General features: G+C 41.8%; 3 protein-coding genes across 12 annotated transcripts in view; 1 reads left to right on the top strand and 2 right to left on the bottom strand.

Moving 5' to 3' along the window:
• frmd3 (FERM domain containing 3) overlaps window positions 1-1,657 on the bottom strand; it is a 48,609-nt gene extending 46,952 nt beyond the window's left edge. For 2 of the 4 annotated variants that reach the window (XM_069523584.1, XM_069523586.1), the window contains exon 1: window positions 919-1,656. In XM_069523584.1, the coding sequence (XP_069379685.1) occupies window positions 919-1,023 (105 nt within the window). In that variant the 5' untranslated portion in view covers window positions 1,024-1,656. Of the gene's footprint in view, window positions 1-918 lie in introns of all 4 variants that reach the window. The other 2 variants (XM_069523585.1, XM_020103470.2) reach the window with 2 other exon arrangements.
• A 917-nt stretch (window positions 1,658-2,574) lies between these two features.
• On the top strand, window positions 2,575-11,230 carry LOC109639825 (IDNK gluconokinase). 4 transcript variants are annotated; one of them, XR_011240874.1, is made up of 7 exons: window positions 2,575-2,677; window positions 3,408-3,471; window positions 4,708-4,738; window positions 4,832-4,918; window positions 6,592-6,635; window positions 7,176-7,588; window positions 9,708-11,230. XR_011240874.1 is itself a non-coding variant. In XM_020103489.2 (6 exons), the coding sequence occupies exons 2-6, from the start codon at window positions 3,434-3,436 to the stop codon at window positions 7,528-7,530; spliced, it is 555 nt and encodes a 184-aa protein (XP_019959048.1). In that variant the 5' UTR covers window positions 2,575-2,677; window positions 3,408-3,433; the 3' UTR covers window positions 7,531-7,805. The 4 variants fall into 4 exon arrangements, 2 of the variants coding, with proteins under 2 accessions (XP_019959048.1, XP_069379684.1); XR_011240875.1 differs by lacking the exon at window positions 2,575-2,677 and adding an exon at window positions 2,696-2,852; XM_020103489.2 differs by lacking the exon at window positions 9,708-11,230 and having other exon boundaries at window positions 7,176-7,805.
• LOC109639823 (ubiquilin-1) lies at window positions 9,444-16,142 on the bottom strand. Of its 4 annotated transcripts, none has more exons than XM_020103484.2 (11): window positions 15,849-16,142; window positions 15,550-15,692; window positions 14,953-15,074; window positions 14,542-14,795; window positions 13,606-13,767; window positions 13,347-13,503; window positions 12,974-13,101; window positions 12,442-12,525; window positions 12,117-12,232; window positions 11,437-11,587; window positions 9,444-10,779 (listed from the first exon to the last, which is right to left on the bottom strand). In XM_020103484.2, exons 1-11 carry the CDS (start codon window positions 15,975-15,977, stop codon window positions 10,636-10,638), a joined length of 1,590 nt encoding a protein of 529 aa, XP_019959043.2. In that variant the 5' UTR covers window positions 15,978-16,142; the 3' UTR covers window positions 9,444-10,635. The 4 variants fall into 4 exon arrangements, with proteins under 4 accessions (XP_019959043.2, XP_069379677.1, XP_019959044.2 ...); XM_069523576.1 differs by having other exon boundaries at window positions 15,803-16,052; XM_020103485.2 differs by having other exon boundaries at window positions 15,550-15,714; window positions 15,849-16,052.
• Between the last annotated feature and the right edge of the window lie 2 nt (window positions 16,143-16,144).

Below are 16,144 nucleotides of genomic sequence, written 5' to 3'. Positions count from 1 at the left end.
AGAACTGGTAAAGGACATCATAAGTATTTACTAATGAGCACTATTTGTCAACAAATACAATTTATACTGCAAAGACATTTTATGTCTTTTACCACAACTGTGTTTTACTAAATGGTCATTCATCATCCTATTTATTCACCAGCCTCCACTTACAGACACAAACAGGAGTTATAGTCGTTGAAAAATTCATTAATAAACACTTATGTCTTACGGCTACAGTATAGTCTGATGTAATGCATTAAAATATATATATTCTGCGTATAAATACTAATTGTGGACTTGAAGTGTGTTTGCAGTGTATGTGTTGTCTTCCTGTAAAACCTTTGGGTTTCCAAGTCGTCTGCTTTTCGAGAATCTATAAGAACGACCTGGCCTTAGCTGCAGCCACTTAAAAGCAAAGTGCTACAGTATGGGTTTATTGGCTTCAATGCAGAGGAACTTGAAGACGATGTGGTGGAAACAACACGTATCATCCTCTCTCCCTGCAGACACACAGCTTCACACGATCAATAACCCAAACAGAAGAGTTCTCTGCCCCTGTCACCAGCTCTTCTGGTATCAGCCACCACACCCATGCAGCTCCATCATTGCCTCAAACTTCATCCTGAGTCAACTTCATCTTGCCTGGTCTCAGCACTGATGCAGGGATTTCTGTTGCATATGCCCCCCCCCCCCCCCCCCCCCCCCCCCCCCCCCCCCGCACAATACAGGCGGTGTGTGGAGCCAAGCATGCGACCTTTCCCGTAAATCACAGCAGCATGGAAACTGTGAAGAACAATAGGCTGAATTGGTGTGTGAGGATGCGGGCATGTTGCAGCCTTTGATGTGGAGAGTATAATTCAGCCGAATGTGCTGCGTCCACGTGATTGTTATCTGAAGTAATTACACAATGCATGAGCTGGGTGAGGGTCGTCTCACCTGGATGCTGCAGGAGATCTCGGAGTCGTCCAGGAGCCGGATCGTGCACAGGACCTCCTGGTCCAGGGAGCGGATGCTGGGGCTGCGGAACCGAAGCATTTTCATCCTTGTGTCGGTTCAGTTTCAGCTCCTCATGTCAGCGGATCCACAAGCACAAGCACGGACGGTCGGAGGAGTAACGCATGCATGCACGCACGCGCACACGCATGTATGTGCCTCTCAGTCGAGTTGTTGTCAGCCTCTCTTGCGGCGCCCTTGGATGTGGATGGAGAGATGGATGGGCGGATAGGAGGATGGATGGATGCAACAGAGCGAGGAGGAGGAGGAGGGAGAGCTCGCATCCGACTCCTGGCTGCACACTGATGGATCTCGAGGAGGGAGGATGGCTTTTCCTCCCCTCTCTCACCCCTCCGTCCTCTCCCCTATCTCTTCTCTCTCTATTATCCCTCTCTCCCCCCCCCCACTTATTTTTCTCTCCTTCCACATTTCTCCATAAACCTTCACATTGCAGTTGTATGATCCCACATGTGTCACCTGAAAATCTCCCTCCCTGTAGAATTTGAAATATGTTTCAACTTCATGTTTTCCCCCAGATTTTTCATTTTAACGTCCCTTAATCAAATAGACTTAATTATCATTGATCAGAAAAGTTTATATTTATATGTATATCATGTATACAATGCCTTTCATGCAAAGTAGCAAAGCAAAGGGTTTAACAATACAGTCACAATATCACAATAAAATATGATGGATGAAAGAGAATGCTAAGATAAAAGATAGGTGTCTTGTAAAAGTGTTAATATATTAATTATGTCTTATCACGTGGGTGGAAAAAAACATGACATGTTGTATTTATCTGTTTTGTCAACTTGTGCATTTTCTATGTGACCCTATGTAAATATCTGTGGGTGGCTACCTCTTTATGTACAGTCTATGGTGGCTACCTCTTTATGTACAGTCTATGGTGGCTACCTCTTTATGTACAGTCTATGGTGGCTACCTCTTTATGTACAGTCTATGGTGGCTACCTCTTTATGTACAGTCTATGGTGGCTACCTCTTTATGTACAGTCTATGGTGGCTACCTCTTTATGTACAGTCTATGGTGGCTACCTCTTTATATACAGTCTATGGTGGCTACCTCTTTATGTACAGTCTATGGTGGCTACCTCTTTATGTACAGTCTATGGTGGCTACCTCTTTATGTACAGTCTATGGTGGCTACCTCTTTATGTACAGTCTATGGTGGCTACCTCTTTATATACAGTCTATGGTGGCTACCTCTTTATATACAGTCTATGGTGGCTACCTCTTTATGTACAGTCTATGGTGGCTACCTCTTTATGTACAGTCTATGGTGGCTACCTCTTTATGTACAGTCTATGGTGGCTACCTCTTTATGTACAGTCTATGGTGGCTACCTCTTTATGTACAGTCTATGGTGGCTACCTAAAGGATTTAAAAAAGTAGAAATCACCAAATCTCTTTGTTTGTATTTCTTTTGTATCATTTCTTTAATAATAATGTGATCAATCATGTTATCAATAAACACAAACGGTTGCCATTTAAAGAATAAGATATTTGAATCAGATTCTTTTATTGAATCAATAATGATTAAATATAAGAAACGATCTGATCTGAACCAAACACAGCGCGGCCCCTTTAACCGGGCGCGTAGCTGACGTGCGTCTTACGTCATCACGTAGTTAAAAGAAAAGGAAGCCGCGGCCATGCCTGACAGGAGTCATGTGATTCTGAAGGTAAGAGACGAGTTCGCTTTGATTAAACCTGAATCAAAAGAGCTGTTGTTCTGTCAGTCAGTGAACAAAACAGACATAATGTCTGTGAACGTCTCATGAGTCTGTTCTACACCAGCTCCGGAGTTTTCTCACGAACGAACCACTGCCTCTCACTTCAGTCTCTGCAGCGATAAAGGTGGAATAAATGTATTTATTCTGCAAATGGACGTTTCCTGGATGTTTTCCTGTCATGCCATTTTACATTTCAACTACAGCCAGTGACACTACTTTAGTTTAACAGCTTCCAGTTATGGACCTATTGCACCGATATGTTAAGATGCTGATAAGAAGTGTTCATGAGGCAAATATCAAAATACCACTGTGTTGAAATACAAGTAAAAGTCCCAAAGCACAAAAACAATGCTATCAAAGTGTTCTATCAAAGGTTCTCATGCAGATATTTCAACAATTCATATTATTTGTTGTTTTAAATCAACCGGTAAAGATGGAGCTCATTTTAATTTGAGGCCACTTCATATAGGATCCTTGGGTGACTAGTGAACTTTTATCTAATCTTCAACCAAACGGTAAAATCCTACTTGTGTTAACAACACACAGGCACTGTTATTATTTCTCCATATACAGTATCTCTGTGGTTCTGATGTTCGGATGTTGAGATGCATAAGATTTGTTGATCATGCAGATTTATGCCAAATATTATTAAGGCATTTTTCTTCATTCTTTAATCCAGTTCAGGACAGAAGATCCTCAGACAGGATGATCTACATCATAATGGGAGTCTCAGGCTGTGGAAAGTAAGTATACCATCTTTACTGTCGATGCTCTACTTACTACTATATAAATGTTATTAAGGAAACAGAAAGCACATTGAGATTAACATAACCAACATAATTGTAAATAGGATATTAATTAACTGTCTGTGACGCACAGGTGGTTATGAACTATTAATGTCACTTAACATAACTGTACACACTTTGACAGTATCTGTTACAAGGTCACTTATATACTAAATCCAAAAATACTACAGTAGGGCTGCAACTAACTTATTTTCATCATCTAAAAATCTGCTGATTTCTTTTTCAATATATCAGTCATTTATTTAGTCAATAAAATGTCAGAATCATTTCCTCCTTAAGTCTCTTGTTTTATTTAAACAAACAACCAAAACCCAAGTAATCACCACAAGTAAGAAGGTGATACCATATGTATTGTTAACAATGATTTAAATAATGAACTGAGTTGTAAAATGGTTGTATGTCTGCAACACTACAATCCTGGTTTAAAACAGAAAAGATGTCAGTTTCAGGTTTTTACTCCCTTGGTGTATAATTCCTGGGAAATAACGATCAGTGTATCTATTTGTCCATTGTCTGTAATGATTTAGTTTTTGAAGCAGAGCGTTGTGTTGATCCTGTGGTGAAGTGGTGCCTTTTGATAATTCTTGAAATTTAAATGTATTCTGTATTTCCATGGCAACAAGTTTGACTTGTCCAATTGGAGAAAAGACTGAACTCAAGACTTTTCACCATTAAGCAACAGAAAGACTCGCTCTGTTTACAGGGTATATGGATATGAGGGGATTAACTGAATTACAGGATTAATCAACACTCCACGCCTGCTCACTAAATAAATAGATAAACACGAAATAAACACGAAATAAACACGAAATAAACATGAAATAAACATGAAATAAACATGAAATAAACACCATATACTGGAGTGACCATAAGATCCTGTGCACAGCTCTCAGGCTGTAGAGTAAGAAGATTATCCACTTGTTTTAAACACGTCTTTCAGAATTTATATAATTACTTCAATATAAAATGATATAAAATGATATTACATGCCTTTAATGTTCACCTTCCTGGTTTGTGTGTGTGTTATGATAAAACAATTGACTGCTCTTTATCACTGATGGAAATAGTACGACCTCAGATAACTGTGATAACACCAATCTGATGATGATCTGTGGGTGCACAGGTTCAAATATTCCCCTGTATCACTTATGTCTCGTTCTTTTTCTAATGCAGAAGCAGCTTCGGGGCTTATCTTTCAGAAAAGGTAACTCTCTACACACTAAGACTCCCACTCCTCCATTCATGCTCGTGCACACACACGACTTGATACTCCTCCCTGTGTGCTTCCATCCATCAGCTGGGCTGGACACTGCATGAAGGGGATGATTTCCACCCACAGGAGAACGTTGACAAGATGGCTCAGGGTGAGCCGCTCACAGACGAGGTCAGTATAGGTCTCCTGCTGCATTCTTCACATGTGAAAGGCAAACTCCAGAAAATGTCCAGACCCATTTTACAGAGCTCATGTCTTTATATAAAACGGCTTTAATGAACAGAGATGGAAGAGAAAGTTCACAGAATCCCAGAGCAGACAATTCAAAATGTGTATCTTTCTATTATTTGTTTAATGTTCCTCCTTCCTCTGTCCATGCTGACTTTCACTATCTGCACACATGCTGCCCACACAACCAATGAAAACCTCCCACTCAGAAACCTGCTCCGATCAGCTGGGAGCAACCCTGGGACCTGCTCTGTCTGACGCTCTGGCGTATTTAAAAGAATCTTCAGCAGCTCTCAGTTTTAGAATAAATGCTGAAGTGATGCAGAGAGGTGCACTCAGGATCACTGTCAGGCTGTGGTGTGGAGATGTCTTTCATGCCAGGATCGGAGTTGGCAGGTTGATGCTGGCATAAGTGAGCAGGACATGAGTTTGCTCAGATGTCAGGATGTAAGAGACCGTGATTCCTCTGATTCCACTTCAGTTCTTCCTGTTAAAGGCTGTGTGAAATGAACTGGACTAGGACTGAGTCCACTTCTGATAGCAGTGTAATGAAATATGTCTTTGTGCTGCAGACTGCTCGATCTCTGTTTGATTCCCTGATTAGTTCTTTCAAAGTCTCTCTGAGTTGAGTCCATTCAACAGAAAATATTGGAGACTTAGAATAATCAGATCCACTCGGACCACGTCTTTCGTTCTGCTCACTGCTTCTATGCTTGCGGTTATTTTTTTACTTTTCAAAGTCTCCTCCCTGATTGTTTATTAAACGCTGAAACCAGAAGTGTATGTTAGGGGCGGCTGTGGCACGGGAGGTTGAGAGGATTGTCCACTAACCAGGATGTTGTTGTTGGCAGTTCGATGCCCATTAGTCATATGTCTTTATCAGGCAGAGACAATAGAGGGAGGACAGGACATGAGAAGAGAAAGAGAGATGAGGAATGACGTGCGACTGTGATCCTCATAATGGAGATGGTGCAATACGCAGTGGTTCACACACCTCTTTTAAAAAATGTTGAGAATGGTGTTGACAACTGCTCGTAAAAAAAAGCTCTTACACGCTGCTTGTTGCTTCCTGAACTACCCAAAATACAAGAGTGGTTAGATATAATAAATGTTACAGAGATTATTTTTCTCTCTGCCTTCAGAAACATGTGTTCCATCAAATTTTGGGCCAGATGTGAAAACCTGTACGGACAGAATTTGTGGAGGCGTTGAATGAATGACACACTAATGTTCTTTTGTTTCCCTCTGGGAAGCATAACTGAGTTTTATTTTATCTCCTGTCCTGTCTACCTTGAAAATGACCTCTCCCGAAAAGTTCTTATAGTTTGTTCAATCTTTGAACAACTGAATAAATCCTCCTGCCCTTGTCCTGATATGTAAATCGCTGGCAAAAATAAGGAATTTAAATAATAAAATGTTAAGAACTGTTTTCCTTAAACAATGATAAATCTAACAAGAAAAATAAATATCTATTTAAAAGTAAACTATTCCATTGTGCTGTTTATTCAACTCACTCCTGTCTAATATCTGAATATCCAAAATATTTATGCTACCGTCTTGTTGTACGCTGTTTACGATATTAATAAATCCATTCATGTTGTTGTTTGTCTCTTCAGGACAGATTTCCTTGGCTCCTGCGACTACATGAAGTCATTCAGAGGTACTAATATCTTATGTGTGTATATATACACTTGCGGTATTTGCTGCATATTTATATTACGTTCACACCCTCAGTAGCAGAAATGAAGAAGATGATGAGCTCAGAGAGAGGGAGCCGAGGAGCGAGGTGCGGATACGCAGGCGTGAAATTGTTGGAGAAGATCAAAAATATCAAAGATGATTTTGAAAATTGAGATGAAAACCAGAGAGCGAGGGAAGGAAATTTGGGCGAGTAAATACAGATTAAGTGAGTGAGAGTGTGGAGAAGAGGTGACGGAGGAGTGGAAAGTGTGCCACCGCTTTCTTAAACAACATTTGCGGCGACATCAAAGACATTCTTTTCCTTCACTCTTCTACTCAGTCACATGTATTCTTCTCTTCTCTTGTATCCCTTGTTTTCTTTCCCCCTCCTTCAAGTCTTTAGCTGTTTGTGACCATGGTTCATGTAAGGTTTAGTTTCCCCAGTGTTGTTTTTAACATTCTCCTTGTGCTCCCTACATTTCACTGTTCATACAAGTGTGTATGTGTGTTTTCACCTCAGAGAAAGATGCTCAGGCTCCGATGCTCTTGTGACGTGCTCCGCCCTGAAGCGTGTCTACAGGCAGATCATTCTGCACGGCTCCAGAGCCCTCGACCAAGACGTCCTGCCCCCCGTCACTCCTGATGTCTTTTTCCTCTTCCTACATGGAGACTACAGTCTCATTCACCAGAGGATGGTGGCCCGCAGGGGACATTACATGAAAGCAGACCTGCTGCGCTCCCAGTTTGATGCTTTAGAGCCTCCGCTGGATGAAGGGAACGTGCTGTCTCTGGACATCAGGAGGAGCGTCACTGATCTAGGCATGGAGGTCGAGCAGCACATTATCGGCCTCAAGTCGTCACCAGTGATGCTGTAATCAACACAGACAGAGAGGCAGTCATCATCATCATCATCAGGTTCTCAGGTGTTCTCAGGTAATGTTGGTCTGTCAGTTCGTCCTCCACTTGGGTCCAGACTGAAATATTTTATCACCTATTAGATGGATTTCCTTGAAATTGTATACAAGCATTTCTGGTGCCAACAGGATGAAGCCTATTGACAATGGTAGTTACCTGATGTTTCCTCTGATGATTGTATATAATCGAATTTTTGCTTGAAAAATGATTAAATTCAAAGTTGGTAGTGATTCAATGTTATGTCGAGTCATAGATTTATTGACTTATCACTTCACAGCCAAGGAAAATGGTGCTTGTTTAAGAAATGACTTATACATTAGTGAGTGGTGACAGGAAAATCACAAGCCTGTAGAAACTCATGTTTTGGTTCTAGTACTTGTGCTTCACCTAACACTGAATCTGTGTTATCTTTAGTTTTACCTTCAACAGCACAGGTTTCTTACCCGATTTTAAAAACGTGTGAAAAGTTTTGCAGCTTTACCAAAGTTTCATCAGTAGATGAATTAGTTTAGTGCCAGGCAACTGTTTTTATATCATTTTGTAGTCTGTCAAAGCAACTTTCATGCTCTGACATCAAATGCCAGCAAAATACTGCTTCCTGCTACACATCACTGTGAGGCCGGTTTAACTCTTCTCACAACATCATGTAGTTTCCATATGAACGGTCACATCAGGTCAGAGCTTATCGATCCCCTTTTAGAAAAGTGACCATTAGCACAATGTCCTCTTATTTGCACTCTCTCTCTCTCTATTTCTATTCACACACACACACACACGCACACGCACGCCCCTCCACTCAGCACTGCCGAGCTGTTTTTGTTGGTGTGACTCATCTTCAAACCTCAACTCGAATATTTTAGGAGCTTCTAATCCAGAAACCCCCCTCGGCTACTCTGGTATCTCACACATCCAGACGAACCGCCGCACATACACACACTGCAACACACACTACTGGAGATTAAAACCCCCTCAACAGATGCACACAGGTTGTCAAGTGGATCACACACACATATCTGATGTTGTAGTATGTGTCTTGTGTGTCAGTTAATCCACGAGGTCCCCGAAAGCGAGGACACAAATGCAGGAATCAAAAACCGTGAGCAGCCCTCACACTCCCACACATATCTTATTGTCCCCATTCATAGCAAAGTGCCACCACTGAATATGACTTGATGCTTGTGATGTTAGATTTTATTAAGTAATCACATCAGAGTCAGGATCAGTGAAAGTCAGTTTCAGTAATTATAAACTGCACCGTTTACACAGCTATAGATGAGATTTGTTTCAGATTAAAACTATTAGGTTTTGTAGCTTCATAATTACAACCATCCAAATCAAAATGACTAATATAAACTGAAGTCCACTGCCCCCTGGTGCTTATAGTAATAAAGTTCAAGCTTCAATAGAAAATGATGGGAAAATACATATTTGAAGGGTTTTCATTGAAGGGCATATAACAATTCATAATGTACTAGTCATAATTTATCAGTTTTTTAATAAATGACTGTGTTTTTATCAATCAAGATGGCGGACCTGTTATCTTTAGTAAGACTGTTGATCTTTACACCAACTCTGGATACAACATACAACATTTCTTCCTTCTCTCTGTTTTATATGAATATAAGCGGATCGTCAGGTGGTTGTTAGACTAATAGTCGAGTTAAAGCCACATGGGGAGCTGTGATAGACATTTTATAGATTAATATATCAACAGCTTAACTGTAAAAGAACAAAATGTTGATATATTAATAAACAATATAAATCATAAAAAACGGTTGTGCACTGCAATAAACACTTCAAACTGCAGATTTACATAGTGAGAGAGAATGATTGTGTTGACAGACTCAAAAAGAGAAGTTAAAAAAAGACAACAGAGTGTTCAAGACTTTTTACTGATTGTGTATCAGATCCACAGATGAGAGGCAGTATGCTGCTCAGTTGTTGTTAAATTAATGAAAGAGAACCCAAAATAAACACAGTCCATATGACACACTATGTAATAAGGGGTTCAGGAAAATAACTTCAAAACCCCAGACACTGTTGGTCACTGTCGAGAAAGATTCTTCAAAGAGGGTTTTTGTGAAATGACTCACCTAAGCAAAGGAACTCATAGACAGTGTTGTCATTCTTTTTTCAGGTTTTGGACTCACTTCCCCGAGAGTGTGTTGAGAGGATTAGTTGTGTGCAGCCTCAAGATAAACATTGACATTCAAGCACAAAGTCAAGCTTTCCATTTTGAACACATCTTTCAAGCTTTTGCCTTTGGAGACAAACTTTATGAATCATCTCCTGCATGTGGCCACTGTACAGCCTGTGGTGGACAAGATAGAAGAGAAGAAAAACAGAACAGAAAAGATGCTGCTCCTGATTCAATCTGTGGACTGAGACTGTGAGAGTGAGTCCTCCGTCAGCGTCCAGGACATCTGACTTCCTCTGGGTGTGAAAAGTTTTCATTAGACTCAGTCCAGGTGGCAAGATGAAAAGAGGCTTGAACGTCATAGCGTGTCTGCACAGGGATTTATATTATATGACCTACCTCTGAATATCAATGCAACTGCTACAAGACTTAAGCGTTTGATGATTTAAGTAGCTGTACTGAGGTCACTGACAGCTTAAAAGTGAGTTTTCCACTTTATATTAACCCAAAGTGTTGAGTCTGGAAGAACAAAAGTTTAAGTCCTATCATAACAACTAAATAAAGTCTGTTTTTATTTGTATTATGTATTTTATATTTATCTATAGAGCCAAAAATCACAAAATTGTCTCATGGGGCTTTTCAATCTGGTCAGCAAGCTGCACCCCCCATCCTTGACCTCTGTGTGACTTTAATACTAGAACTGAGTATACACGACAGGTTAGTATGGAAAGTTAAGGAATTAATAAAACTATGGAAGTACAGGAATATAAATATGACTTCCATGTTTAATTTTTTGTAAAGCAGCTTATCAGTTATCATTATGTTTGAGTGACGGTGCTTATGTGCAAATGTCAGAACATGTGTATACCCTGAATGCACAGTGGGGTCCGCACAGATCAATGTGCTTGTATGTGTGTTTGAGTGCGTGTCAGAGCCCGAGCAGATGTTGTATGGCAGTGCTGAGGTCTCCTCCTGTGCTGATGAGGGCCTGAAGGTTTGCCTGTCTGTCTCTGAAGCCCATTGAGCTCAGGTGCTCCAGCTCCTCCTGGAGCTCAGCCTCCTCACGATGGACCTGAAAGGATGAGACAGGAGGTTGTTCCAATTGTGACCACTACATTAACATGATTGAAGAAAATAGAGAAGAGAAGAGATTGTGTGCCTCTGGTGGGGGGGGGCATAATGTAAAAAAGTGAAAACTCCACCTATATCTCTTCTTTTCTGTCTTTCTGGAGATGATGCAGTCGATTTAGTTTATCTGAATCTTGATAAGAAATGGGTCCTCGGTATATCTAGTGTACTTTATTTGACCACTGTCAACAAATGTTTGTTGAAACCATAGCAACTACACTAACTTCTGTTCTGGTTATGAAACACACAGATCGAAGAAGAACAATGTAGCTTTACTGACCTCTATGGGTTGAAATGTGTAAATCTCACCTGACCATCACATCTGGATGCGGCTAGATGTGGAAAACACATGTTTTGTGACTAATAGACTGCATGCAATTAAATCTTTAAGTGGGGTTCTGTTTGTGTGGATGCTTTGTAAAATGTGTACTTCACTGAACCTCGGTAAGTTCAATATGATGGAAATGTCTCATAAACAGTACTTCCCGTTTGTGATAATATTAAGAAGGCCCTGTTTTGTAAAGAGGTGTCTCCAGTGTGCCTTTGGCATCAAATCATTTACAGAAGCAGATAACAAGGTTAGAAAGAAACTCTGAGGTACCCCATTATTAGCCAGTGCCTGCAGCATCTGTTGCACAAACTGCTGCTGCTGCTCTGTCACCGTGGCAACCTGAGGACAATTTCCTGAGTGGCTGTTGGATGTGAGCTCAGGGGCATCATCAACACTAGCTCCAGTGTTTCCGATCCCAGCCCTGCAGGAAGATTTGCAGCGTCACCCAAGTGTTTTCAAAATACAAATGTTTAACCAGAAAGTCTCTTTAGTTCGAGTTTGTTATGTACATGCTGTACTGACGATGCATCTCAATGTCCCCCCACTATCCAGAAATGAAGCTAAAATATCCTGCGTATGAACGCTGTGATACTGAAGTCCAGATGATACACTATCTCGACCAATCTCAAGTTAGTCTCAGCTGTCAATCATGATGACTCACCCTGCAAATAACGAATTAAAACCAAAATGACTTGAAAAATAAACACTTGTACATACATCAGTGTGATAAGAACGACCTATAATGACAGAAACCATCTTTGACAAAAATGTATTAAACATATACTTTGACTTTTTAGTTTGGCCCATGTCTCATCCTTTAACATGGAGGAGGCAGGGTTTATATACTATACTGCAGCCAGCCACCAGGGGCTGATCAAGACGCTTTGGCTTCACATTTATGAAGCTGTCAAGTCATCCATCTTTATATACAGTCTGTGGTTTTTACTCACGCAGGTATGAGGGCGGGAGCCTCTGCAGCCAGAGTCTGTAGTCCCTGCTGGATCTGTAGCAGAGCCTCCAGGGCTCTAGGGTTCAACATGGCCGACAGCAGCTCCGGACTCTGCATCTGCACATTATGTACAACTGTGAGCAGTGGAGACTGTGCAGTGAATTCTCTGCAGCAGATTACAACTCTGTCAACTGTTGTGATTATTCATCTGTACGAGGGCCTTTAAAACAGATGTGTTGTTATTCAACAATGAAAGCCTCAAATACGCCGCATTCATATCATTATATATGTCCAAGATGGCAGAGGAGTACAGAGAATAAACAAACCTGTTGAAGGAAGAGAGGGAGCTGCTGTCTCATCTGCTGCTGCAGCTCAGGATTCCCAGAGAACAAAGGGTGGCTCAGCAGCATCTGAAAGAGAAATAATCAGGATACATTAACAAGTGAAGGTGGAGGGATTGCAGCCCGGTTTCAAATCTCTGCGTACACTGTAAGGGATTGTCAGATGCTGACACTCAGCCAAGGCCCAGCAATCCACATTAGAAACTCGTATTTAAAAAATCATCTGATAATCTTACCTGCACCAAATTACGCGCATTCACATTATCAGTCCCCTAACGTGCCTGATTTCTTTTGTCAATATCCATGAATTATTCCCTGAGAAATTAACAAAAGTGTGGAAAAACACACTAATCCTGGCTCCACACCTCAATTTAATGGTTCTTTACTGACACACACTGCTTCCTTCCACCAACTATAAAATGAAATAGTAATCCATCTAGTAGTTTTTGCCAAGAAAAAAACCAACCAACAAAAAAACAGACGCTCTGTTGTAAATTGTGTTACATGTCAGACTCACCTGTGCAGCCAGATCTGGGTTTTGGCCGAGGCAGTTCAGAAGACTGCTGACGTACGGCCCAGAGAGCAGGCTCTCCATCAGACCAGGACTGGCTGTGATCTCCTCCAGCAGGGACTGCATGCCTGAAGCTGTGGAGAAAAACATTAATAAAAGCAGAAAGAAATTGATTTAAGTGATTATAGCTTAGCTGACTGAAAATGATGAACACCTTTAAAAAAAATACATCAAGGACCAAAAAAGGTAAAACAAAGAAATCCAGAGAAATTATACAGGTACGTTATTATTCTAGAATTGCTGGATTGTTTTTGTAAAAAGACAGAGGAATGAACTACTGATTCTCTTCGTGTAGGGGTGTGGGTGTGCATTTCCCTGCCTGCGGCAGTGCTCTGAGGGTTTGGATCAGCTGTGGGTGTGGCAGTCAGTTTTCTGAGAGGATCTGTGGAGTGACTGGAGAACGGGCTCTGGTTTCCTTCTCCTTTGGGGGCCTGTTGATTCCCAGATGAGATAGTCACCACCCGGGGTCCTCCTGCCTGGATTTATAAAAGAGACAAGAGCATGAATAGAAAACTCAACAACAGGTTAAATACATGAAAAAAAGATAATTCAGGGAAATATTATTTTCAGAGTTGTACCTGTGATAGATTGAGACCATGTTCTTGTATTTTTGCTTCAGTCTTCTCAAAGCCATCAGAGTCACCATTGATGAGTTCAGGGTTGTTCTGCTCCGGTTTCAACTCGTCTTCATTACGCATCACTTCCTCTATCATGTCAGGCTTTCTGACGAGCTCCAGCACCTGGAATTGGAAGGAGGAGCAAGAAGATATTGGAAACATGGATCTGAGGAATCAGTTAAGAAGGGAATAATTAAAGCATGGTCATATCAGTGAAAATAACACATTGTTAACCAGACGGTTAACAATCAAAAAGTAAAAAGGTTTTTTAATGAAACTTGGTGTGAATATTATGCTATCAGGGGTGTGGGGGAAGATGCTCCTGCCATAGAGAACTATATAGTTGTTGTGTGAATCCAAATAGCACGTATCTACCGAGGTTATGCCGAATCCTACCTGCGTGCCGAGGACCATAACATCTTAATGGATGTTTTAACATTCACCAAAGCAGGTAGGAATTCTCCCAGTGCTGCTGATGGTCAGTCTGACTGTGACAGACTTCCAATGTGTTTGTGTGGGTGAGCAAAGAGAGCTGTCCCGTTCTTTTTGATGCCACTCGGTTTCATCTATGGCAGAAATTACAGGTTATCAAGGGTTATACATTTTGGGTCTCTTTGGTTTAAAGGGGATGGTGCCCCCCCTCATCCGCCCACTGCTTTTAACTAAATCACAAAACCCACAAATCCTGAACCATACGTCCATGTTTATGCTTTTTAGTAGAAATTCAAATTACTTAATGGAAACGTATATGTGTAGTGATGTCCAGCACCTTTTTATTGTAGAAAATATTTGGCTATCAAAGTGACAGAAGTAGTAGCTTGGCAAAGTGATGCATTATTTCATGTACACTGTATAAAGCAAACCCTGACACTCAACAAATAAGTGCTTAATACTCACCTCTGTGATGATGTCTGTGTTGTTGAGCATGTCTCCCACCTCTGGATTTGTCTCCAGGAGCTTCTGGATTTGAGGATTGGACAGAATGAGCTGTCTGGTTATCTGGGGGCTGGAGGTGGAGAGTAAGCTCTGCACCAAAGGGCTGCCCAGGATACGGCGCATCATCTCTGGGTTGTCCAACAGCTGCTTCTCCATCTGGTGCTGGAGTGCAGGGAAGAAGCCAGGCTCGCTTGTTGCCAGGCCAAGACTGTCCACTGTGGAACCAAGATCAGATCAAAAGAGCAGGAGTATGTAAATACCATAATACACTGGAGTATGATCTTAGTACCTCACAGCAGCAGTGTGAGCCCAGATAGAGAGGAGAGATGAGACTGAGAGGTGAGGTGAGTTCCTGTGTTCTGTGGTTCTTACCCAGGCAGAGTGGAGAGGTGGGAGATGGCGTCAGTTGGTCATGATCAGGGTCGAGAACGTCGGTGAGCTGTTGGTGGTTCGTCTCTGAGGACAGATCTGCGGCAGCAGAGGAACACTGAGGCCTGAGAAGAAATAAATGTGTGTGTGTGATGAAATTAAGCGGGTCATTCACTTGTCAGAAGGTTGGATGTTTGGTTCAATCTCAGTCTGCCTCATTCCATTTGCCAAAGTATCTATGGGCAAGATATTGAACCCAAAATCGCCACCTGATGGCTGTGCTGAAAGTGTATGAAGGTGTGAAAGTGCTGCACATAGATGCACTGTATGAATGTATGTGTGAATGGGTGAATAACAAAACTGTACAAAGCATTTACTCATGTTGTGAGGACACAAATCAAGTCTCCAAGTAATGTTGATGATTACATTTTAAGGTGAAGACATGTTTTAGGGTTAGGTTGAGATTGGGTTCAAGTGACAGGGTTAGGAGAGTAGTAGTTAGAGTAGGAAATCAATGTAAATCAATGTCTTATAAGTCATGGAGGCACAACTCTGTGTGTGTGTGTGTGTGTGTGTGTGTGTGTGTGTGTGTGTGTGTACCTTCGGATCATGCACAGGCTGACTGAATCGCTTTTTCCTTTAAGGTGACTCAGGATCTGAGACTCTGTGAGGACTCGGCCTGAGTGGATCAGCAGGAGCTGCTCTGCTGAGGCCCCCACACGATCTGAGAGATCCCGCTTCAGCTGTACACACACAAAACACACACTAACACACGCCAGCCAACAACAAGATATCAATGAAGCATAAAAAATAGCTGCGTAATCCTGACAAACACGCCGGTGAGGTAACCCACCATCTTTACGCACAAATCTTTACGCAGCGGTGGTTCAGTGACCCACCTGTCTGACGGTGCAGTCGCGTGGTACAGTGAAGTCTTTACTCTCACTGACACTGTTAACGGCAACATGGATCATGTCGGTGCTGCTCTGACATGCACCCGATGCTCCCAGCTCATCCCTCTCAGACATCTCTCAGTCCGGGCTGACGATGGAGACGACCGGACCTGCAGCGCAGCGCAGTCCCGGAGAAGAAGGAGGAGGAGGAGGAGGAGCGCCTCTGTCCCGTGACTCTGCAGAAAGTTGTGTGCAGGTTTGGCAGCTACTGACCGACTGTGGAGGGTGGTGTTTATAAACCT

This window comes from Paralichthys olivaceus, chromosome 4, assembly GCF_024713975.1.
Source record: "Paralichthys olivaceus isolate ysfri-2021 chromosome 4, ASM2471397v2, whole genome shotgun sequence".
Classification (NCBI taxonomy): domain Eukaryota; kingdom Metazoa; phylum Chordata; class Actinopteri; order Pleuronectiformes; family Paralichthyidae; genus Paralichthys; species Paralichthys olivaceus.
Note: the sequence above shows the minus strand (reverse complement) of the source record. Positions and strands in the feature narration are given on the sequence as shown.